Source organism: Periplaneta americana, chromosome 3 (assembly GCF_040183065.1).
Source record: "Periplaneta americana isolate PAMFEO1 chromosome 3, P.americana_PAMFEO1_priV1, whole genome shotgun sequence".
In the NCBI taxonomy this organism is placed as follows: Eukaryota; Metazoa; Arthropoda; class Insecta; order Blattodea; family Blattidae; genus Periplaneta; species Periplaneta americana.
This window is the reverse complement of record NC_091119.1, coordinates 80,961,752-80,988,344: the sequence shown is the minus strand read 5'-3', so window position 1 is coordinate 80,988,344 and position 26,593 is coordinate 80,961,752. Positions and strand designations below refer to the sequence as shown.

The 26,593-nt window shown below is 34.9% G+C and overlaps 1 protein-coding gene across 3 annotated transcripts in view; it reads right to left on the bottom strand.

Moving 5' to 3' along the window:
• Positions 1 to 26,593, bottom strand: part of POSH (Plenty of SH3s) — a 210,185-nt gene continuing 183,592 nt past the window's right edge. For all 3 annotated transcript variants that reach the window (XM_069820864.1, XM_069820865.1, XM_069820868.1), the window contains one exon: positions 1 to 26,593. In XM_069820864.1, the coding sequence (XP_069676965.1) occupies positions 26,425 to 26,593 (169 nt within the window). In that variant the 3' untranslated portion in view covers positions 1 to 26,424.

Genomic DNA, 26,593 nt, shown 5'->3' with positions numbered 1-26,593 from the left:
TTGCGACTGGCATATTCTTTATTTTTCGTACTTAACCATATACAATATGGATGTACACGTCAACACAAGTACAATAGAAAGATAAATGAAGAAATAAATAAATAAATAAATACACAATGTAAATAGCATGGTAATGTATCAGCTTCAGTACTCCAGGATTTGATGGAAGTATTTCACTAAATGCTTCACATGAGAAATAAATGTTTGTTTTCACTGTTAAAATGACTTATGTTGTTTCCACAATACATGAAGATTTCTCTTTAGATCATATTGCGCTCTCTCTAGAAGAGCATTACATCTCTGAAATTGTCCATTTTTGACTTAATACCATACTCAGATCCAGAGCAATGTGTTCTACCATCTCGATGAACATTATATTTTATCTCCTCAAATAGTGGCTAGTAGGAGAAGTAATGCTGTTTGATTTTGTAGTGGAGGATTAATGGAAGAGCGACTGTTGTCACATTTTGGAACAATCCAGTATGATGCTAGCTTCCAGCAGTGAACTCTAAGATACTAGTGTTACATCTAGAGATATAACAGTCTTCAGTTTTGGGTAAGAGAGTATTAAATTTCGCTTTATTTTCATGTTATCTTTTTAAATTTTGTTTTAAATGGACATGTAACTGTAATCACTTATGTAATATGTATATTTCCTGCAGTTGTAACTTTATGATATAAATATAATGTACAGTGGAACCCAGTAAGATGCTCTTCAAGGGACTGTAATAATGGTGTATTAAGCAGGATCGCATATTAGCAGGAGTTGTTTACTTTAGGTAGTATACTATAAACATTTATCTAAATAATGTAGACATAAAATACAGAATATTACAGTAATACAATTTTTGCAGGATAAACATTACATTACTTCCTTTCTGAAGAAGTCAGAGAACATGAGAAAAGTATGAACGTGTAATAGACTACTGACAAATTAAAAACTAAAAATATTCCTACTGTATCTCGAAAAAAGTAACCCAATAATTTACAGAATGGAAAAAAGGATATCAAGTTGCTTACCTTGGGAAATCCAACTTTCCTAAAGCAGTTGGCAATAGTTGGGGATCCACTCTTTCCCCTGCTGCATTGATGAAATTCATTGCATCCAGCATTGTAATGGGTTCTATGTTAAGTTTCCACATTGTTGATTGATTCAAGGTAATGCAGGCAGGACTACATGCCTGCTTTAAACATCTTTTATTATCCCTTCACCCATCAGTTGTAGTTTACTTTTGTTATTAGGAGGTAAATATGCAAGCTCGATATTCTTTAAACTTACATTTTTGGGACATGCAAGTCAATTGTCAACAAACAGCAAAATCTTGTCATTCACCATCTTTTGTCGTCACAGTCTTTATGTGACAAACAGGTCCCCTGTCATGCATACACATGCTTGGCTTTTGTAATTGCATGGTAGATTCGTACTTGATATAGTATGGTTTGCAGGATTTGCTTATTACCAACAACAATGGCAATTTCTCGGAACATCCGAATTTGAAACAAGAATACTGGCTTCACTGGCAATGGAACTGGCAACTAGATGACCAGATTATCTGTACTGAATAAGTGCCGAATTTAAAACTGTAAATTATGCTTTATTTAACAACGCTCACAACTGCTGAGATTATACTCATATCAGCATAGCCGGTGTGCCAGAATTTTGTCCCACAGGAGTTTTTACATCCCAGTAAATCTATTGACATGAGCCTGTCGCATTTAAGCACACTTAAATGCCATCGACCTGGGATGGGATTGAACTCACAACTTCAGACACAGAAGGCCAGTACTCTGCCGACTGCACCACCCAGGCCAACAGCCGAATTTAATTATATTTTATTCACCAAACAAAGGCTCTAACACAGTGGCGGCCGGTGAAGTTTGGGTCTAGGTGTTGCACTTTCTGTGAAGAGTGGGGTAGAATTAGTTACCTTTATCAGTACATGGTCATTTTAATCCAATGCTGGTACTTGAATGATTAATATCAGTAATGCCCGCTCTTGTCCACGACTGTTCCCCATCAAACAAAATACACGGAAAACAAAACAGTGCGTTTTTCACTTCACAACCACAATTATTGTAAATTTCCTTTCTAAAAATTTTCTTGAACTGTCTTTTCCCTGTAGTAACTGTCTGGACAATATTTAGCTCAGGCAATGGTATACCAAGTTCTTTAATTTTTTATTTTTCGTCAGAAAGTACAGAGAAGTTCTTGTTTTGTAAACTATTTACAGAATTCATAATGGTGAACGCACGTATATCACAAACTTGAAGAAAACATCAGTGCACTATAAAAATTGTGATAACTACCACAATTCACATAAAACTCATTAAACTCCAGAAAAGTTCCTGTTTTTTAAACAACTTACAAAATTCATAACGTTATATACCTAAGTACCTGTGTCACAAACTTCACGAAAATATCACATCCAATAAAAAAAATATATTACGCAGCACAATTCACATAAAACTACTTAAATTCCAACAAAAACTAAATATTTCAGAGACGATTAAATGGATTTCACACGATTATAAAACAACTGGACCACGTGCTCACCTAGCTACACATTGGTCGGGAAACAGGAAGTCAGAAATTGAGAAACCACGTGAGAAATGAAGACTCGGAAAATTTCGTCTCAAGTCACGAGTCATCCAGCGAATGTGTCCGTTCGGAATGGTCACTTCTGCAATCTACGGGCAAATACAAGAACTATTTGCTTCCGGTTGTTGCAAGAGCTTTGCCGTGACCAGCTGTGTTAACTGCTGGGATAAGGAACTCTGAACTGAGCCTATCTTCAATACCAGCCGCTACACGAATCTGGCTGTTTCTTGAGCAGCACAACGACCACTTCTGAAGCATTCACAATTTGACGAATTTTATAAAAGCTGACTATTTTATACTCGAATTCTGAATGATATATAAATAAAAAATGTATATATTTAAATTGGATGAGAAGGAAACTTAAAATCTGTTTAGTTATTTAATATAAACAATATTTTAATGTGCGGGTAAAACTTGGTCGTTGTGCAACGCTGCAACATGATCTGCAGCCGCCACTGCTCTAACATACCCTTGATATGCAGGGCTGCAGGCACTAATATCAAATTTGGAATTTTGGGCGGATTTTGAGAATTTTCAGATGAAAGAGGACATCTTAAACAGGATGACGACCGTATTAAGCAGTGAATTTTGTGATTTTATGTAGCAAATGTCAAGGACTGGGAGAAAAGAGCATATAATATGGAATAGTGTAATAAATGGACGCATATTATAAGGTTTCACTGTATTTAATTATTATAAGATTTATATCATTGCATTTAATTGTTATAAGATTCATAAACTACTATTAAATTTGTTTGCCTCTGTTCATTTCACTATCTAAAGGTGGAAACAATTTCATAGGTTTAACCCTATATTTGCTATCATTGATAGGTTACTCCTCAAAATTGAATAGCTTAAGTTTGGATTGCTTCGTTTATTCTAGTTTTTCTTTATTTCATTTTCATATTATTCTATTTCCACTTTTTCATATAATGGAAAAAGGTAAGCAGTTAGTAGATATGATTCTCAACGAAACCAGCACTAATCAGAATGGCGAAATCCTAGGCACATACCATATAATATAGAAGTATGTATAATGAAGGAAGAAAACAAGAAGAATGAGAAGAGCCTAAAGTTTGTCGAAGGAGAATATTGAAAACCTGTGCCTTTCGAATACGATTCTTATCTCCTATTGATTGAAAGCTTTGTTACAGAATTTTCCTTCTTTAGATTCTCACTGTAAAAATAACTATTTGGAGTTGCTTTCTACAGTGTGACCACGTTACCATTCAATTGCGGGAGGGGAGGTAAGAGCGCCATGAGCCGAGTGATTGGGGACGACCTGGGTTGGCAAGGAATGAAGAAGAGAAGACCATACAGTCAAGTTTACAGTACTATAGAATAGCGCAACGCATTTACTAGAACTAAACAGTTATCTTCAAGTTACTACTATGTCTGCTGCTCATGAGTGATGAATAATGTTGTTTATGCCATCATTGTTCATTATTCTTCTAAGATATTTTGCCCCTCCATTCAATAATATCATTCCTTTCCATTAGAAATAATCTTCTATTCTTGCATTTCTTAAATTTAAATCCAATATCTCGAAGCAATTTGCGCAAGAATTCTCGTCCTCCAAGGAAGCTACGTTCAATTTTTAGAGTGGCTAACACATGTTTTAAAGTTGGAACCTCCTCCTTCTTTATCGCATAATAATTGTGAACTGTTTCTCGAATTCCACACAAATCGAAGTCATCGCGATCAATTTTCTTGGCACTGCATTTTCGTTTCTTAGTCGGAGATTGTAGTTTGTGACCAGCAATATCCATTAATTTTGATTCTTTCTGATTTTACATATTGTGGATTCGGACTTCCCAGTAAGAGCAGCAGCACATTTAGTCACATTTTCGATGAAATATTTAAGTGTTCCGGAAGACTTTTTTGCATCACAATACTCATCACTTTTCTGATCTCACGGCCCTCACTGTGAATAGTTGGCTTCACTTTCGAAAACATTGCACAATAATTAAGTATCGCTTACACAATCATGTACATAGCGCACTACACTCACTTGCATAGAGTGTACATTTACCCACTAGCTTATCTGGGAACAAGAGAGCATCAACTGAACATAAGCGGAGTGCCCTCATCACCTGTGTTAGTTCGCATACTTTCTGCAATGTTTGTTAGTGTGGTCACACAGTAGGAAGGAATATCAACCCCACAGAATCTTTCTGAATGTTGCACGAAATCTATGTTTCCATTTTATAACTGACAGTGATAACTCAGTCAAGAATCCAGATGTACTAGGTTAACTATGAGCCTGGAGATCTACACCAGCTATGAGACAGACTAAACTTCTTATTGGAAAACCAAAACCTGACTCAACAACTCTTGGCTTTGGAAAGGAGAATTTTAAGATAGGTACTCGTACATTTGACCAGACACTGCTATCTAAATAAGCACCTACATATATTGGTCTTAGTGATGACCCAACTTATAGCAAAATATGGGATAGAGACTGAGTCATCACTTCACAATTTCCTGGATTGCCCAAGTCTAAGCCAAATCAGGCATCGTTTTCTCGGGAAACACATCTTGTCTCCCGAGGAATTTCAGGAAATTAAACCCAGTAGCATCGTAAGGCTGGTGACACATTGTGGTCTTCTACGCCTTTAATTTAGAAGAAGATGAAATCCCTGAAGATTTTGTTTCCTGGTCTACAGACAGTGGAACCCACTACATCAAAAGAACAAGTCAAAAGCAATCCTGCACAAAAATTATGCCTGAAGACTAATCCTGCTGATGCTGACATTGTTGGTTTGTCGAAATGGAAAACAAAGCCAGGAAAAGAAGTTCAGATCCATCATCCTGCAAAGAAAATGTCGTGGAAACACTCCGAAATTCTGGTCAGGCTTGCCCATCAAAGGCTACAAAGAAATAAGTTCCTGAAAGAACTCTAAAATCCCCATGCAAATATTGTAAATTTTTTGGGCAAACAAAGTTATGGAAAAATTTTGAAGAGAGATTTTTACAAATATTTAAAAAATGTCTGATATCAACCATCGAGTTCATGGCCCTACATACCATTGCTATTAATAGAACCATCATTACCGCAGACAGCAGAGTCTCAATTTTGCATATCGTCGTAGTTGATTTTATGAAATCTCCTATGTGACAGTACACCAATGTTTTCTACAGATTTATCCAATATTCTTACATAGACCTATTGATATTTGATTACTTTTTCCTCCCCCCTGAAAAAATTATGCTCTGTACTACCACGTAGGAGGTTTCATAAAATCAACGAGGATAATAGATATACATATCAGCCAGAACCTCAATCAGAGGAAATAAAATATATTATGTAGCGAAAATCCTTTCATGTGCAAATGAGTCACCTGAGTATGAAATTATGTTTCTTAGAAAACGTGTTAAACTACAGAACAAATTTGTGATGCCTATTTTTCCTTCATTGAGAAAAAGTGTATAAAAATGTTACTGCCTATGCTTACAACCCATGGGAAGACAAAACGAGAGCAATCTGCACTTTATTTGAAGTAAACTTTGCTTCCTTTGATGTTCATTAGAATTTCAGGCATTGTCTCACTGTTCCCACTATTAGAAGAAGTTCATGGGTACAGTGATACACTTTCTTATTTTATATATACAGTATATTAAAGAAACAGGAGACTAGGAAATAAAATATTAGTATTTTATAGATACATTGCTCAAAATATAGATTTCATCTATGGATAAGAATTTTAAAGATTCATGACCTGAATTAAGAGTAATTACCTGAAATAAGAAATTTTTGATTATGGAAGGTCCTGACAACTTCTAATTGGTCAGCTTTCTGACAAAATGAGACATTTAAATGAGTTTGAAGTGTATCATGCTCTATTTCTCTTATGAGAAGGTCAATCTCTGTGACAAGTAGCTAAAGAGTTTGATGTTTCTCCTTCTGTGGTGTCTAGGTTATACAACAGGCACAGAAAGACAGATCAGTATTGTACAAGACCTGGCCAGGGCCATACACATAAAACAAATCTCCGCCAAGACAGTCACATCTGCTCTTTGACAGCATACAAAAACTGCAAGAGACCTGCTAAATCACCTCCATATGGCTTCCGGAGTCCGGGTTTTAGACCATATCATAAGGAATAGATTAAGGGATATGACCAAAAAGGCCTATTTAAATGTTTGCTGAAAACCATCTGATTGGTACCTGAACCAGTGCCAGACTGTGCTCTTCTCGGATGAATCCAGGTATTGTCTTACATGTTGTGATGGTTGTTTAAGAATGTGGGCATGGCCAAGGAAAAGGCTCTTTGCAGCATTTGTTCAGGAAGTTGATAAATTTGGTACGGGTTCCATAATGGTCTGGGCTGATATTATGCACGACAATTGGATGGACCTTGTAATTATTCCCAATCGACTTGAATGCTGTTTGGTATATTGAGGTCGTTCTGGAAGAACATGTGGTACCTCCTGCCATTGGAGTAGGCAGGATTTCTGTTTGTTCAGGATAATGCCACAGAACATTTTGCAGCTATCACCATGAATTTCCTAAGGGAGAATGAAATTGAGGGATTGGAGTGGCCAGCGATCAGCCCACACCTGAACCCAATTGTGGGGTATTCTAGATAGGAATGTCAGGAACCGACCTGCAGCTCCACAAACACTGCAGGAACTTGGAGATGCTCTGAAGGAGGAATGGGAGAATGTCCCCAAAGAGAAAATCCAGAATCTCATAAGGAGCATGCCACAAAGGTGCCAAGCTGGAGGCCTACATGATACTAAACCTTTATAAAGAATGTTTGAAAAGTTAGGACAAGATTTAACTGCTTATTTAGTAGAATTTTTTAATAGAGTTGTTTGTTGGCATTAAAATTCATTATTCATTTGTTTTTATTCAATTGGTGTTAAATGGTGTCACAAATAATATATTTATTAATTTTTCTGTCTGTACCCTTATCCAATGAAAAAATATTTATGTAATTCATAGTGTTCCCCTAATTTTTTGAGCAGTGTACTTAGATCATTATACAGTGTTAGCTTAAGGTACTGTACAAATATTAAATGTTTTTTTAAGTGTAATTTATTTTTCAATTCTTGCATCTCACTGTTCCCACTCCTCCCCTACATGTTGAATATTTCCTAAAAATCTCCTAATGCAATTCAGGGAGTTTTTTTATAAAAAAAAAAACAGCCCTTGTCACTTTTTTTCGAAAATGAGACTTCGATGTTATACAATAGATGGAGATTTCTTCTACCGCCTGGATATATAATTTACATGAAAATCAGCCCATGTCAAGCGTGAGGGCTTGTCAAAGATTTGATGGTTCTATAAAAATAACCCATATCATTCGTGGTTTCGACTAAAACTGCCCATGTCAATTTGACATGGGCTGTTTTCATTCAAATCTTAGCTACATTCTAATTGATTATTTACATTACTTCAATCCAGTATTGCTTTCAAATACACAACAATGCAGTTTTCAGGATGTGTTTATTACTTCCTGTAATTGGTAGTGTTTTTGTGTGTAATATTGAATAATGGCTTCTACATGAGAGGATGCCAGTTTTCCACTGTAGAAAAGAAAGAAGGTGGAGAAGCAAAACATTACAAAAAGATTAAAAATACAGGGGAAAAACACATGAACTATGTTGGGAAGCATGTGGAAAGAAAAACTATTGGGGTTTATTGTAGGTAAGCAGTAAATGTTTGTAATTTGAACTTTAATAAGCAAGTATTTATTACTTAATTATTAAAATGTAAAGCATAATGAAATACTTGAAATGAAATATTATTATTAATAATCATATTATTATATGTATAATCAGTAAGCTGGAACATTTTTTTCTAGATGCAAGAGATACCATTGTTTCGAGACAGTATACGAGGAAGATCGAGATGCATTATTCCATAATTTCTACACGTTAGAATCGAAAGATTTACAAGATTCTTGTTTATCAGAGATGATTTCTGTACGAGAGATGAAACAGAGATGTTCCCGTAAGCATAATATCAACCCTTCAGCAGCAGAGAGCACAACGTTTGCATACAGAGGAAGTTTGTTTTACAAGGTAAGAGTTACGAAAGATGGCACAGTAGTTGATGTTTCAGTATGTTGAAATGCCTTCATGGGCTTCCATGAAATAACACGAGGACGTCTCCATACTATACAAGCATCATTGATGAATGGACAAACTTTACCTAGAGATTCTAGAGGTAAACATCAAAACCGACCTAAGTCTGTACCAAGGAAATTGAGTTACTTATCATGGATCATATTGGTTCTTTTAAACCTCGGCAGTTACATTACTCCATCAGAGACAATCCCCAGAAATCCTATCTGCCAAAAATCCTCCAAATTTTATTAATATACGTAATAGGTCAGCAATTTCTCAAGAGCTCTTTTTTCATCAAATGCATAATACACTTCCAAAAATAAATTATTCTAAAATAAAGGATTTAAGAAAACTGTATGGTTTGCTAAGGTCATCAATATTTTGAAACTCATGGACAGGAAGAAGGGCTAACATTAATGGTGATGTAGACATTGATAATTCATACAACAGCAGTGGGGAAGACAATTATTGATTCTAAAATTTAATGGTAATGGATAGACCTATTACTCGTCTTGAAACAAGAGTGAAAAGTCAGCTGTTATAATGTTGCAGTGAATTAATTGTCAAATTTGAAAATGTTTGTTTTGTTCATAAATACATAAAATAAAATATTACTAATGTTTATTACTGTAGTGCTGTGACATTTGAATTTTGTAATAAATTAATGTTTGTTTTGTTCATAAATACATAAAATAAAATATTACCAATGTTTATTAAACGTAGTGCTGTAATATTTGAATTTTGTAATAAATTAATTTTTTCAGCATGAAGAATATCTTAATCTATATTTTTAAATTTTCAGCCAAAAACGACCCTTGTTCATATTTATGCGTTAATTAATGCGAATTTTCTGTTACATTATGTCACATAACCTGTAGAATCATTGTCATAAATATTTGGTTCATACTGCAGTGTATGTAGAAAGTTTTTTTACGTCTCCTGAAAAATTAACTTTTTTGAAAAGGGCTGTTTTTATAAAAAAAACCCTCAATTGATTTTATATTTATTCACATAATGGTGAGGAACAGCAGAAAAACAAATTCTTATTCTTGATGTCCACCCTTTAACATGGAAAATGGTCGCTCTCCTGTATCATGACTTTATCTAAGTGTCGTTTGGGTTAACATGTGATTCACACTGGAAAAAATTAAGCATTGAGGATGAAGTCAAGTCGTAGCAGCAATGTATTTGTATATCACGAAACGACATATTTCCTACAAAGCCTTTATGGCTTAGCAGTAGAGCTCTTTCTTCTTGTTCTAAAGACTGGAGTCTGAATCTATGTAAAACGCACACATATGAACACAGTGTATACAATGATTCCCAAGCTATTTTGAGTTGGGACTGTCTCTGAACAGCGACCAATTTTCGTGTCAAAGGGTGTACATATATTCTACATGTAATTTAAGAAACGTGAACAGCATCAGCTACAAATATCTCATCAAAGGTCACACACAAAACGTAGGTGAAGCTGTTCACTCTTTAATTAGAAGGAAATCAAAACCCCATTTCAATGTTGTTGAATATAGCCACAAACATTTCACAATTTTAAAGATCTAGCTGATGAAGTAGATAAAATTTTTATATGTCAATTGTAAACCCCAGTCATTTAATTTAAACGACATAAAAGTCTTTACAGATAAAAAAAATAATCCCTTTAAATTTTATTATAAACTTTTCTTTTTAAATCCAATACTTTCGAGGAAGTATTGATTTATCAACAGAAGCATAAAGGAGGAAATGATGTGGACTACCCACAAGCTAATACTAGTACCTGTGAGTTTTTCCAGTGAAGTGGAGAAGCTGCAAACCTATTAAAAAGAGTCAGCCTTCAATTTCCCACCTAGCATTTCTGCTAGAAAGAAACAAGACAATATCTCTTTTGAGTTGCAAAAGCATTTCCCAAGCTTATTATAGTTTCTATGCCTCTTTGTAATGCACATGCTGGTTATACTAAAAATATTTTTTTGTTTGCATAAATGTTTGTTTTGTTCTTTTCGTTTTTATTTAATCTAGTCCACTGCTCTTGTCTAAACATCACTATTATTCTACTTTGTATTCAATTATGAACGAAAACTTTCAAGATTACCACAATAATATCTCAGTGACTATGGGGCTGTGATGAATAACAGTAGTGATGATAAATAACTGCAATGTATAACTAGCAACACTTCAGTGTCTGTTTATTCTGAGAATAAAATTGAATGTTCTTGGTAAAAATATTCATTTTCGATTATTCTTTTCATTAATTTCTTGCAACATTAAAAATATATTAATAAATATTTTCAATAACATAAACAGAAAACAACTATTTAAAAATATTATAATATTACTATTAACATTGAATCTCACAGTAATGTAACAAAATCCCTTCTCGCATATGGTAACATCTTGTCAGATTATAGTTAAAAATCCGTTTAAAATCACAATTTCTTGAAAGAAAAAAAAGTGTTCAAATGTTATGATGAAACTCTCATGCTATGAAAGTTATAAAATATTATCCCATGCAGTCACTAGCTCATTTTCAAAACCGACAAATTTTCAATCTCTGTTTTCCGAAAGCAAGATATTTTGAGATGCAATGCAATGCTCTTCTAATGGGTGTGCGATATTTAACTCATGCAGAAAACACTCGAGAGACATTGAAAAAAAAAAGAGGGAAATGATGGTGAGAAGTAATGCAAGGGAAGAGCTGGGAGGACTGTGATAGATGGAGGATGCTATCTCATACTCGACCCCACAACCAGGGACACAAGTCTAGATGAAGAAGAAGAAAAACCTTCTTTCAATTGATGCATTGCTGCCCTGGAAGCACAAGAAATGTTCAACAATTGTATTCATGTTGTCATGCAGCACATTATTTTCTTTCAAATGCAAAACAACTTCGGGTACTAGGGAGAATGGAAATTCAAACTCAATCATTTACTCTACTCTCTTTACATGAGTTAACTGCCTAAATATGTGCATTCATTGAGATTGACAGTTCAAAATTTGGCATTCTCAGAATGGCGGCTCAAGTCCACATTTTTTCTTGTAAGCAACTAAACGAGATAAAGCAGTATCATAGAATTTTTTTTGATATTCCGAAATGTCTGTCCACTGTCAACTCACAATCTTCTTTTCTGTGTGGAATGAAATATTCGTCACATTATATTTGCAAATTTGACAATAGATTTTCAGTCGATTCTGATTCTGTAGCACATGTATTTATCACCTTCGTATAATTTTAACCGAGTAGAGCGGTCAAAGAGATAATGTTTCAAACTCGCATTTGGAAGGTCTGAGTTAAAATCCTGATGCCAGCCAACCCAAGTGTGGTTTTTTTCACTCGCAAAGGCAAATTCCAGATTGGAACATTCTGTCTGTTGTCTATGTATCTTCCCCTGCAAGCCATGGTATTGTAAGTACCATTTTGCTAACTTTACAGGAGAGGCTGTTACGATACTGTTCCAACGATACAATAGTCAAAGTTTAAACCAATTTATCAGAGGGGGAAAAAAATTGTTGGGGCTCATGGAATTTTTACAGTCAATGTGCAGTGCTGGGCAATATATTATAAGCACCATAACTCATTTCTGGTAAAAGAGGTGCTTACAATACTTTGCCATCCAGGGGACGATATGTATTCGTTGTCTTTAAGAGATGGTCCCTACATCAAGCTGATCCTTCTCCAAGGAATTTCCTCCTATGTGGGATCCAGAAGAATTATTCCTCCCCTACGGACATTGTCTTGTAAGAGACAGAAAGAAGGTTAAACAAGGGTAAAGAAAAACATAATTTTAATAGTAGCAAGAAAAAGTGACACTTGCGAATGGGCAAAAATTACCTCCCAGTTTTGTCTCATTGATTTCAAAGAAATGTTACAGTATTTTCGGACACTGCTTCTCTGGTGTGTGCGCACATGTGCATATGTGTATGTGTATAGACTGAAGAAGGCAACAGAATATATTAAAATAAATAAAAAACCTAGTAAGTGTTTTGTAATTGAGTGCATGGTTAATTAGAAAATTGGCTGAAAGTATACATACTAACTCAGGTCTTAATAGCAGCATTTCGTCCAGTATTAACTGCAGTAGGGTTACCGGACTTCCTACTGGCAGAAAATAACGTTATATATTAATCTTTTTATTTCATTAAAAAAATAAGTTTCTCTAACAATAAGAGTAAAAATGAGAATCATATGGATAATGCTTATTGAATAAAACAGTGCTAACTTTTAGAGGAAAATTATTTTTCTATGAGAGAAGTATTCATTTGAGACAAATATGGGATTAGAATTTTTTGCTATACTCTATCCAAGGAATAAGCTGTTAAAATCTGCACTTCTAAAGGGTGGTTCAAAAAGAGCGCCAGTTTTGAAACGGCTGGTAAATTTTCGTTTGTCAGTTGGTGATATTGTTTTGTTTAGTTTCTATTTCCAGGAGCATTCCGATTGGTGACTCACTTTGAATTTCTTGCATTCTCGCATTCTGTGTCTAACAATGGAGCAGTTCACTTGTGCGCAACGTGTGTTAATCGTGAAAATGTTTTATCAGAATGAAAAAAGTTATGCTGCAACTGTCAGGCAACTTTGCGCGATTCTAGGGCATAATGAAGCACCGAATGAATCAACAGTTCGCAGACTTATGAAAATGTTCTTTCAGGCGGGTTCAACAGTAAATCTTAAAACTCCTGGGCGTCATCGTTCCCAGATCACCTCATTTCGTGCAATGCTGATCATCAATGGCCACCAAGGTCATGTGACTTAACTCCTTGTGATTTTTTTTTTCTTTGGGGTCATCTTAAGTCATTGGTGTATACCAATAAACCCCGAAACATCCATGACTTGAAGGAGGAAATTCGACGAGTTGTCGGCAAAATGGAAGTGGAAACTTGTCGTGCAGTCGTAGTGAATTTCATGGACAGAGTTCCTGCATGCCAGCACAGTAGAGATGGTCATATGCCCGACATCATGTTTCATACATGAAATGGGAAGGTTAGATGAACATGTTTATGTATTTTGTTTCTGTTTTTTGTAGAAATAAACTTCTTAATTTGATATATCAAAACTGGCGCTCTTTTTGAACCATCCTATATCATGCATGTATGTATGTGTGTATGTAATATGTGTATGTATAATAATCCCCTTGGGGGATATGTTCTGAAAACTATTGCAGATAATAGAAAAACCCTATAAATATCCTTTGGTAAGTTACTACTGCAGCATGTGTCAGGCCAGTGAAATGTAAATAGCGGGGGTAATGCCACTAAGGACAGTGTTGGTGACCGACATTACTACAGTCTAAGAATAAAGGATATGACCAAATTCTATATTTTCTATAACACTCTTCAGATTAAGACACTAGCAGCTAAAATACATTAAAAAAATTATCACCGAGATTAACTGCGGATACAGATTTCGAAGGTAAGATACTATATGTAAAGTTTCAGCTTCTTCCCATGACAACCATGTGACGTTTACATATCTTAAAATTTGCTTATATGGTGGATCGTCAGTGAAAAGCTAGAATGTCAGATTCCAATCCTGGCAGGTTAAAGTGAAATTTGTGGTGGACAGAAATGATGCTTGGTAGTAGGTTTCCGCAGGATAGTCCTGTTTTCTAGGAAATGAGGAACTTCCTACAGTTTAGAATTCGGGTATACCACTGTGCATTCACATGCCTCATCAGAGGTGAATCATCCATTCTTTACGGGGATAAAGTATGGTTAGCACGATGATCTACAAGTCATTATAGCTGGTTTCCATAACTGGATTTCACTATCTCAAGTTACAGGACATGGTGGAATACCCAAAAGCCTAATTCTGATCACAGTCACCGCAAAAGCCAGTTTCTTTGCTTCTGCAATATTCTATATTCTTAATGTTTGTTTTAGTGTCTGCCATTCTGTTGCCATCGAAACTTCTGCCTGAGGAACAACACAACAATGTGGAAGAGGCAGAGAGGATATTGCACAATACTATGCAGACTATAGGTCAGAAATGTCTCTCAAAACCTGAAGCAGACTCAATGCCTTTTTTATGATCAACACATCTGCACCGACAATTGAATGTTCAGAACCACTAACAATGTAAGCAAAAAAAATCCCTCAGGAACATAGACTTGATTAATTTTTAAATAGTAGTTTATGTGACATTACAAATTGGCGACATCACATTTTCATATGTGAATTTTTCTTCAGTATTGTATTTGTTACAGTAGATGAAATTATTATAGTTTGACTGTATTCGCTGTTTTAAAACATATTATGCCACTTTTTTAAGATTACTTCAGTGTTAGTTAACAGCTGTCAATGGCTAATGATTCATGTGATTGTTTCATTGAACAAATTTTTTTTAGAAAATTTTCAGTACCTTAAATTAGAGTAAAAACAGATACATGGTTTCAGAAGGGCATCCAACCCTTTCGTTCCCAAACTTCCATCAGTAAAAAAAAAAGTGAGTGTTAAAATTGTGAAACTTTCTTTTTCAGAAAGTAAATATATTGAAATTCTGTGGTTATGTGGCTGCAACAAACTAAATAAATAATTTTGCTGACTGTGTATCCTGTTCTGTGTTCAGAAAACTGCTTGGAATACTGAAGGTGTTAATGATTTGAATAATTTTGGGAATGTGTTACAAAGGTATCATCAACAAAATAAGAATATATAGAGCTACAATTAGTCTTAAAGAATTTGAAAAATCCTATACTAGAATGGAGTTTTCTCTAAAAGTACACATAAAGAAAATATACAATTGATAGATGTAACATGCTAACTAGCATTTCAGGAGCAACCATTCCATACCCATGGTGAATTGAAAAGCTCTTCCAATAAAGGTAATTACTGCAAATTGGTTGAGTTAAAGGCCCTGTCAACTTAAAAAGTGCACTTTTAGGTAGAAAATGATTCTGACAGAGTAGATGTAGAGATTAGTTTATGTGAAAACTGGAGTGTTGTACGATTAATAGAACGGCGACAATCCACAGTTAAAAATTCACGAAGTTATAGAAGTGACGTCACAACTCCACTGTGGCGAGTACGCCATGGCTGTGAGTAGCAGCAACAGGGCTTTATACAGTAATTGTAAGCTTCTTCCCACATCAGTATCTTCCTATTATTAGTGTAAGTTTCTGGTGTATGGTGTCGTGTCTTATATGAAATAGTTATTTCCACGAATCATGGCTGGAATCAGGTTGTATCAATTTGAGCCCAGGAAAGGTGAAATTGTAAGAATACGGGAAGAAAGCAGTGAGAATACAGATCAGCTAGGAACCACGGACTGATGTTTCTGTGGTGAATGTGGTTCTTCAGCAACTCATCAAGAGTGTTTTTGTTGCCATGAAAGTCCATGATAAGAGATGTAAAGGAAAGTGCTGAGTGTATTATGAGTACATTTCATAATGCACTTCATGCTGTTGTACTGAACAGAAACACGTTGAATACTACTAGGCATGTTATGATGGTGAGGACGGAGTCTAATTTTGAAAGGGAAGAGTTACAGGAGGTAAATAACAGGAACTTACGTTATGTAGCTTACAGACAGTTTGTTTACTAGATTAATTCTTGGAATCCCCTCGGAAGAGGAAACAGAAAAGTCATACCTTCATGCGTAATAAAAGAAATTCATTGTGAATACTTCGACCCTGACAATGAGTACAGAAACTTTCAAACTGCTGACAGAAGGGAAATTTAGTATTTTCATTAATTAGAAACGGTTTTTAATTTAAAAAAATTCACTACAATTTATTATATTTTGCAACCAACACTCAGAACATTAAAAAAATTATCTTAATTTTTACATTTTTTTTACCAATTGTTCCTTCCTTTTATAAGGTTTTAATAACTTTACCTCCAATAAACATATTCTTGGCTATTTATAATTGTTTCAATGTTAGTGATAACTCGATCAGAAAAAAGTAATCAATTTCAAAAATCTATTACAAACTACATTTTTTAAAAACAAATTCAAAATTTTAACTGATAAATTTGTATTAATATACACATCGAAATTTTTATTGGACAAAAGACGAACAGAGAGAGTAAACATTCCCACACAATAAAACGTATAGTACTCTTGTCTGTTTTTAAATCGTTATATTTTGGTAAAACCGCTTCTCTTATTGAGTCAGTGCATTTGTCACTACTTGTACTAGTTTCTTCACAAAAGGACGCATCCATATCATTTACTTTCTCACTTTCACAGTTTGAAATACCCCTGAAAATTTTACTCCCCAGCCCACAATGCACACCTAATTCATTGCAATTTGTATGTGTGTTTAAATTGGCATCATCACTGGTTTGTTCTTGGATATCACTGGTCCCTGCTTCTTCGTTCACTGTCTCACAAAGTTCGCTGCTTGAACTTGTAAATGACTAGTCTATTGTTTGTTTTATAATCTTCTTCCTTACATATGCACCAGTTTTTCTCTGACTTTGATGACATTGGGTTTGGAAACCCTATGAAAGATGTACATTGAAAATGCCTGGAGTTCAAGTAATGTATAGAATATGAACAAGATAACAAAAGAAAGAGTGCACTGATGATAGAATGCAGAGTCCATAAATTGAAATCAAATGATTTTTATACTTTCTTAAAACAAAGAGACTGTATTTACAATGAGCTACGACTGCCAGAAAATCTAGTACTACCAAAGGTACCAGACCAAGAGCCTACTCTCGGCAACTGTATAAATACAACTGAGGGGTCTAGTATCAAAACCTGCCATATCCATTTTTTTTTAAATCTAGTTTCCTTATGTATTTTGGAGTACTTTCTAACACCTACCATATGCACTGGCTGGCTTTTTCAAATTTGAACTACAACCCATATATAATGCATAGTAAAAATTGGAGTTACTTTCAAAACCTGCCACATCCAAGGAAAATACTCGATGTCTCACTTTCAAAACCTGCCACATCCATTCACAAATGACTGGAAGTTATTTAATCGCGTGAGCTCAGTTTTATAGGTTCCTCAACATTACATCCGAGTCAGTTGTTACAGTATTGTTGTTTAAGATGTCACCTGCACTAACTACACCGAAAACATCGCGGGAAAAGGCCGTTCGGCATTCACAATGGAGCACTACAACGAAGAGGAAGCAAAGATAAGAAAACTGTTTCTTTTCACTGGTGTACGATAATTGAAAATATCAAGTCACGTGCCATGTTTAGAATTGTTATAAAATGTTCCATTGTTGATGCTACAGCATGTCATTTGTGGATTGTAGGTACACATTAAAACCGCCGACTTTCCAACAATGCGACCATAAAACAAAATCAAAGGCTTTGGAATGTTCTGAACTTTCTGAGGCTGATATACTCAGATTAAATTCTGCATTCTATTCCCACAAAGAAAAAAAAGAGGCCAAGATGCATTCATTTTGAAGCATGTATCTGTAAATAACTGCATTAGACGCAAGACCACAAGTGAAAAGAAGAAGGTTTCTTTACACTACTTCATAAGAAAAGACAAGATCTGTGTTCGTGTTTGCCGCAAAAAGTTTCTGGCAGCTCTGTCTGTTGGTAGATCACGGGTGGAATCAATTGTTACACATTACCATCGTACAGGACAGGTAAATATTATTAATAACAATTTTCATAAGCTGTAGCTTTGAAATAAGTCTTGCAAGAAGGAAACTGTCCATGGCTTAAAGGTGCTCACTCTCTACGTTTTTTAACGAAAAATTAACTAATGTAATTACAATATTGTTATTGAGTCATTAGAATTAGCGTAATAATTGGTAGACGATTAAAATATGAAATTAATATTTCTATGCTTTTAAAATGTTTTCACATTAATGACAATATTACAGTTAGGTTTATTACTACATACAGTTCATGAAACTACGCTATAAAAGCACACAGAAGATAAATTGAACAATAATATTACAGGAGAAATACCGGTACCGTACTCTTACACATAGTATTGTTAATTCTTTCACGAACACATACATTTTACGTATGACTAGTGGCATCGTACTAAACATGACGATAACATTGCAAGGTCAATTTTGCCTGGTTTTTAATTTCGAAGACACTCTGACTCATAAGCAGGAACATTTCGCTGGCACATAATATGTACACATCCTTGACCCTAGACCAGCTCACATAAACAAAATATTCAGGAAGTTCAATACAATGCACTGAGAGGTGTCCAATTCGGAGAAAACATAAGAATGATAATACCCATTGCATTGAATGTATTAGTTCTAATGAACTCATTATTTTCTTGCACAAAGTTAATATTTCTCTACTTCTACCCTATTCATAGGTCCGATATGAACACCGTGGTGATAATCAGAAGGAAGAGGCTTTTTCTTGAAAAGCAGCTGCAATAAAAACATTCATACAGCCATTTAAATGGATGGAGAGCCATTATTGTCGAGGATCTTAAAAAAAGACAGTATCTACCACCATCTTTGAGTAGGAAGAAGTTGTGGCGGATGTATTCCAATGTTACCGCTGTAAAAGAGTAATATTTTCGCAAGATATTCAATACCAATTTCAATGTTGGATTTGGAAAACCAAGCACCGACATTCTGTTCAACCTGTGCAAGACTGAAGAATCAAGCAAAAATGGAAAAAAATGAAGAAAAGAAGCAATCTTTTATCCTTCAGCTCAAAGTTCATAAGAAACGAGCAAAATATTTTCCATCAGTTGCTAAAGAGGATCACAGATGACGAGGTAACTTTGGTGTTGACTGTGAAAACCCAAAAATACCCAAAATAGAGGATCAGTCAGCATAGTATAGCAGATAACTTTACCTACACAATTTCGCTTTTGTGACGATGCTTCCTAACAAACAACTAGGCATGAACAATGTTCGGTGCTATGTTTGGACTGAAAATGAGAGGTCTAGAGGATCCAGTGAAATAGCTTCAGCCATTTATGACAGCTTGCAGAAAGCGGATTCAGCCAAAATACGGAAAATACGACACTTTTCAGACGGCTGCACTGGTCAAAATGAGAACATGACTATGGTTTCAATGGCAGCAACTTGGTTAGTATCTAAGTCACTAGAGAACATCACTGAGAAGGAACTTCATTTTCCCGTTACTGGCCATTCATTTTTACCAGCAGATTGAGTGTTTGGTTTCATAGAAACAGCAGTACGCAAAGAACAGGAGATTTTGAACCTACAACATTATATAAACATTATCGGTAAGTATGGCAAGGTGTGCCGCATTGGAAGAGATTGAAATATTTATAATTGGAAAAAATCTTCACTTTCAAATATCTGCTGTATAAAAAATTAAAACACAAAAGATAGACAATAGAACTGTTATATGTGGGGAATCGACGTACATGACTGACACTGGCATTGGGAAAACTATAGTTCGTCGTGGAAAAAGCCTCTCACAACTTGAGCCTATGGTGGTAAATATTGGTGTACCTGTATGCGCTAAAAAGATCACAGATGTTGCTAATCTGTTGGAGAAACGTTTTGGAAGTGAATGGCAACAAGACAACTGCTTGAAATTTTATGCGAATGTACTAAATTCTGGAGCAACTGAGGAAGAAGCAGAGGAAGATTACTGCGAGACTAAGCAATTCATTAACCCCCATGATGAAGTCATTGTGTGAAATCTGTGTTTTTAATTTCAAAAAGCTTGAAAATAAACATTATTTTATGTGTAGGCCTATGTCCAAATTCTGGAGTAACTGAGGAAGAAGCAGAGGAAGATTACTGCGAGATTAAGCAATTCATTAACCCCCATGATGAAGTCATTGTGTGAAATCTGTGTTTTTAATTTCAAAAAGCTTTAAAATAAACATTATTTTATGTGTAGGCCTATGTCCAAATTCTGGAGTAACTGAGGAAGAAGCAGAGGAAGATTACTGCGAGACTAAGCAATTCATTAACCCCCATGATGAAGTCACTGTGTGAAATCTGTGTTTTTAATTTCAAAAAGCTTGAAAATAAACATTATTTTATGTGTAGGCCTATGTCCAAATTCTGGAGTAACTGAGGAAGAAGCAGAGGAAGATTACTGCGAGATTAAGCAATTCATTAACCCCCATGATGAAGTCATTGTGTGAAATCTGTGTTTTTAATTTCAAAAAGCTTGAAATTAAACATTATTCTATGTGTAGGCCTATGTCCAAATTCTGGAGTAACTGAGGAAGAAGCAGAGGAAGATTACTGCGAGATTAAGCAATTCATTAACCCCCATGATGAAGTCATTGTGTGAAATCTGTGTTTTTAATTTCAAAAAGCTTGAAAATAAACATTATTTTATGTGTAGGCCTATGTCCATATTCTGGAGTAACTGAGGAGAAGCAGAGGAAGATTACTACGAGACTGAGCAATTCATTAACCCACATGATAAAGGCGTTGTGTAAAAAACTGTTTTTAATTCAATAAAACTAGAAAAAAAGCTTATTCATGTTAACAGAAAAATTATTAGTTATTTAACACATGTTCTTATGGGTGATATATCAAAATCAACCATATCCATTATAAACTGTCAAAAATATAATTATTTAGGGGGGGGGGGGCACGATTTTCTGAATCTTGTTATTTTAGTAGATTTCCACGAACCCCAATCATCTGCTAAAGAAGAGCCACATACATCTTATATCAAAGTAACTGCACGTTTTTCTCATTTTTCTCGAAATGTAGCAAAGTGGATGTGGTAGGTTTTGATACTAGACCCTCAATTTTACTGTAGTCCAAGGAAGTTCCCACTCAAACTTTGATCTTGAAACAGCTAGCATACATATGTGGACTGAAAATGAGTACAGTATAGGGTCAAATCAGATAGCATCACATGTTAAACATTACTGAAATTCCGCAAAACATAAGTACAGTTAGTCTGATAGCTGATGGATGCAGTGGTCAAAATCGTAACACAACAATGGAGGAAATGTTGCTGAAGTGGTTGTCAACAGCTCCTTGTAATATAAAAGAACTTCAAATGATAGTGGCAGGACATAGTTTTATACCTCCAGATAGAGGTTTTGGCAACACTGAGTCACAACTAAAAAGGATGGCAATAATAATTATCAATCCAAAAGAATACGATACAGTTTTCTCCACATCTGGAAAGGTTTTCAATTTAGGAACAGATTACCCAGTTCTTGACTGGAAAACTAGTGTTGAACATGTGATAAAGCCAATAGAACGTCACTATAAATTTAATGTGGCAAAAGGAATTTCCATCACACGTCATCATGGTAATTTGCTAGTAGGAGGGGAACAATTTTATAAAATTGATAGTATCTTCTCTTTGGCTAAGAGTGTATTTAAAAAGGGCAAAAGCATCTCAATGATGAAGTCAGAAGTAATTTCTGCAGGAAGTGTTGCAGTTAAGAAGGAAAAGTTACAAGATGTCAACAAGTTAATACGCAAACACTTTGGGGATGATTGGCTACAAAACGAGAACTTAGTCTTGTACAAGAACGTATTGCAGGCCAGCAAGGAATCAAAAAATCACGAACAATCTGAAGCTGAAGATTTTTGTGAATATCATGAAGAGAGTGCGAATTTACACATTAAAAAGAAAAGTTTCATTATTGCAAGATGATGATAAAACATTGTCAAAACAATAAAAAAAGTTCTGTTGCAACAATTACATACATACAAAGTATAAAACAATGATTATTAGATCAAATAAATTACTAGAATTTTTTGTTACTTTCAAAATGCTACATTTCCAATATTTAAATTAATATTTCTTGGTTTACATAATATGTAGAATATTTGAAATACATGTATCATTTATAGTAATAATAAACATGATTATGGAATACTATAAAGTTTAATGTAGTATTACATAGCATAAAATGTTTTTCTTGTTTTTCTCGAAACAACATAGAATGGAAAAGCCTCACTTTGAAGCTAGACCCAGTGGTGATATTCAAAAAGTTTAACAACCAGTTCTCTCATGTGTACCTATGTTGAACATACACCTTATATCTCCAAGGTAATTGTAAATATTATCTAGAAATAATTTAACAACCGGTTCATCTGAACTGGTGCGAACTGGCTGAATATCACCACTAGCTAGACCCCTCAAATATAAACATTAGTTTTCGTTTTCTGCAGTACTAACCGAAGTGAATAATGCTCAGATCTACCTAAAAAGGATTTCCACTTGATGACTGAGTGTAAAGTTGAAGGCAATGGCTATATTTCGTCAGGGCAATCAAGACTGTCTAATGTAATTTCAAGGGAAAAATTGTTCCAGGGCCGGGTATTGATCCCGGGATATTTGTCTGAGTGCATCAATACTCTACTGACTGAGCTACCCAGGAATTGTACCAGATGCCGGCTCAATTATTCACAGAAAATGTGCACTCAATGCTGGGCTCTAACATTATGTCAATCCACTTGAGATATGTGGATATAAGGGAAATAATTCAGCCAAGCTGTATCTGGTATAGTTCCTGGGTAGCTCAGTCAGTAGAGTATTGGCACACTCAGCCAAAGGTCCTGGGTTCGATACCCGGTCCTGGAACAATTTTTCCCTTGAAATTATTCAACTCAGCTTTACAGGGAGCTATATCTGAAAGCCAGATTTGTATAAGACTGTCTAGTGTCAAAGGCAACTCAGGAAGCTCTGCTGATGTGCAAAATGCACGACATTTCTACAGAAAAAAGAATTAGCAGACATAACAAGATGCTTGGTGAGCAGATAGCCGAGTTGTAATCCTGAACTTAGGTTGCTTATAGTACAAGAAACACGCAAAGAACTACTGGAAGCAATTGCTCAGCTTAAGGCAGAAATTACAAAATATACAATACAGATGAATATGCTTCACCAGCGATTTATTTTCCTGCAAATCCAGACATTATTTGGTACTGAAAAAAATGATTTTGTCAATGAACAAATTCGGCACACGTATGTGAAGTACACAGAGTTGAAAGTTGCAGATATGAGCACCGATATAAATCAGTTTTGGTGACACATTGTCTTTTATAAGAAAGTCAATCCTGATGAGCAGATTGCTAACTGAACAACTTTAGATTTGATTAGGTGAGTATACAAGCGGAAGCTGCAAGAGAGTTTGACTACTGTTGTAAGATTAAAAATATTTATAAAAATAAGTGTTTCAACTGAGAGTTGTAAAAGAAGTTTCTCAAAGCTTTTGTTAACTGAAAGAGATTCGATCTAGAGTTCAATACTGTTACTGAAAAATTTGCTCTAATTAAAACCAGGCTATTTTAAATAAATTCGAGTACACTAGCACTAAATGCATTTTACTTGCGTAATACTTTCCTTGCCCTGGGTGCTGTCAACCCAAGTTATGCCACTGATTAAAACGTAAAGAATTTGCCCTTGCCATGTGTTATAAGTGCCAAGCATGTGCATGAATGAATGACGACTTACTGTATTTGTTATGTGGTTAAAGGATTTGGACAACAACATGGCGGAAACCAGATGCAAGATTCTAGTGTTTATAGATAACTGTCCCATCCACCCTAAAAATGTGGAACTTACCTTTTTGTCTTCATGTAAAACTAGCAAGCTTTAGCCCATGAAGCAAATAATAATAAAGGTTCTCAATCATTTTTATCACAAGTGAACTGTCCTGCAGTATTCGCAAGATAGTGACGTGGGAATTGCAACAATGACAATTTAAAAGTGCTTCTTCTGATGAAATGTTTTTATGAATTCTTACTTAAATTATGTAAAACTATTATTATTCATTGCTTTGGTTAATGTACAAGGTAAACAACTATGAATGACTTCTAAAGAAATAAGTAAATATGCATCTACAATGTTTGAATATTTCAATAAAAATTATAATGTATATCGATATGTGAAAAGTATGAAAATACAGAATATTATATATTTTTTCTATATGATCATCCCGATCTAATATGGGGTCCTATTTAATACATGGTTTTCACGTGGTCTCTTTTCAGAGCATTTTAACAAGATTGTACTGTAGCACAATATTTCAATCTTATGATCTTGCAATCTGACATGAACTAAGGAAGAAATCCGTATGGCACAAAATAATATATTAAAATAAATTAAATTTCGAAGTGGTTGCTTTCTAAATATTCTCTGCATCAGAGTCTACATAAGAACTTCATACTAGTATTCCTCTTGTGACTATTTGATCTTTTAAATATAAAAATTACAAAACTAATATTTCCATTTCCTCTTATCTTTCAACTACATGCATTGTCTAGCACTCTGAAAAACTCTTTAATATGCCTCTCCTTCACTAAATGACACTTTCACAGCCATACAAAAAATGGGCCAACTAAGAAAATGAAAGAAGTGACAAATGGAAGCTGAAAGGGGAGGGAAGTACAATAATAAATAACTAGTAAGACATTCCCTCTTAAATCCATTATAAATAGAGAGCTGTGAACTTCGTACATGAGCATCATAATTCGAATAGGAATTAGCAACTCAAGATCACTGTAATCTTGAAAGAAATGTAATACACCAATCCTCTCACATCAGAAATTATACTTTTTACACAAGTGTAGACAAAGTTCAAATGGCATGCGGACAGTGCCCCCGAATTCTGCAGTTGCTCGTGTCCAATTTGAAATATGGCATGAAATTCTTGTGCTTACACAATGCACGCAGTAATAAATTTAATAAACACATGGAAATACATGGTATAAAAATGATTTACATAAAGTTGTATAACTGTAGTTCTGCACCTACTCTATCAGTTTCTCATGAATGTTGTGTGTTGTGAACACATTAATACCCAAGCTTTATGAAGATAAAGTTAAAAATAAGAACATTCACATTACCAAGTAACTAGTAATCAAACTGCCAAAGATCGATCAATCAGTCAACCAACCAACGCATCAATCAGATGTAAACATTTACTTTTGGTGCACTTAATACATGTAACTGCTACAACATTTACAGCCCTACCAACACGTTCCTTACACACTGTTCATGTTTATACACATAATAACATCTTTGGAAGAAGCTCGGTAACTAGAAGTACTAAGAGATGAAAGATAATACATGCACAATAAAACAGTAACTTTAGTACTTTTTTAAGTTAAAAGTAGTACCTGTATTTTATACAAAAATATCAAGATAAATACACCTTGTTCTCATTATAAGTATAATTCAGTGAACTTGTTCCTTTGCATCTAGCAAATTCACATTATCTGTCGCTTATATCATGGTCATGGATGAGAAGGAAAAGAAAGGGTTATTACTAAACTACTATTCCATTGACTCTCACACTGTCTCTCCTTTGGTTACTATTTCTCACAAAGTGATGTTTGGTCATTACCCTGATTTGGAAGCCAATAGCAATTAATGCTGTCTGACCGCAGTCTCTCAAAAGCAGAACACAAATGGAAACGCTGTTTGTCATCATACACACAGATTGAAAATAAATTTATTTGGTAGGAAGAAATAAAGTCTTCATACTTATGGCAACATCTACAATCACTAGTTAAAAAAAAATAAATAAATAAAAAGTGTGATTTAATAACCTTTCTGGAATTTACTCCAATTCAATTAACATGTGGTGGTTATAAACAATCCATTAGTACCTCAATGTAATTATATAATGCCAATTGTAATATTGAGCACCAACTGAGAAACTTCTCAGATAACAAATCTGTATATTGATAAAAATCCATTTACATCAACATTTACAGCAAATGAAAGCACCCACAGTCTCTCCAGTCCTTAAGATAAGACATATCTTACCTGTCTTGTGAACAACTTCTATTTCTTAACATAATGACTAAATGCACAACTTCATCATGCCACAACAACCCTTTCTTGGGTTAGATGCAGGACTCCATCATGCATTGAGGGGAATCTCAGCAATCCTCCACGAAACTGGCAGGGAAGAGTCCTGTACGACCGGTGCGTTGCTGTGTGCCCTTGTACCAACCGTCATCACGTTTCTTATGCACATAGATAATATCTCCAACCCAGAGCTCCAGTTCGACCTCACTGTTTGGAGGGTAAGGCACGATGCAGCGAAAT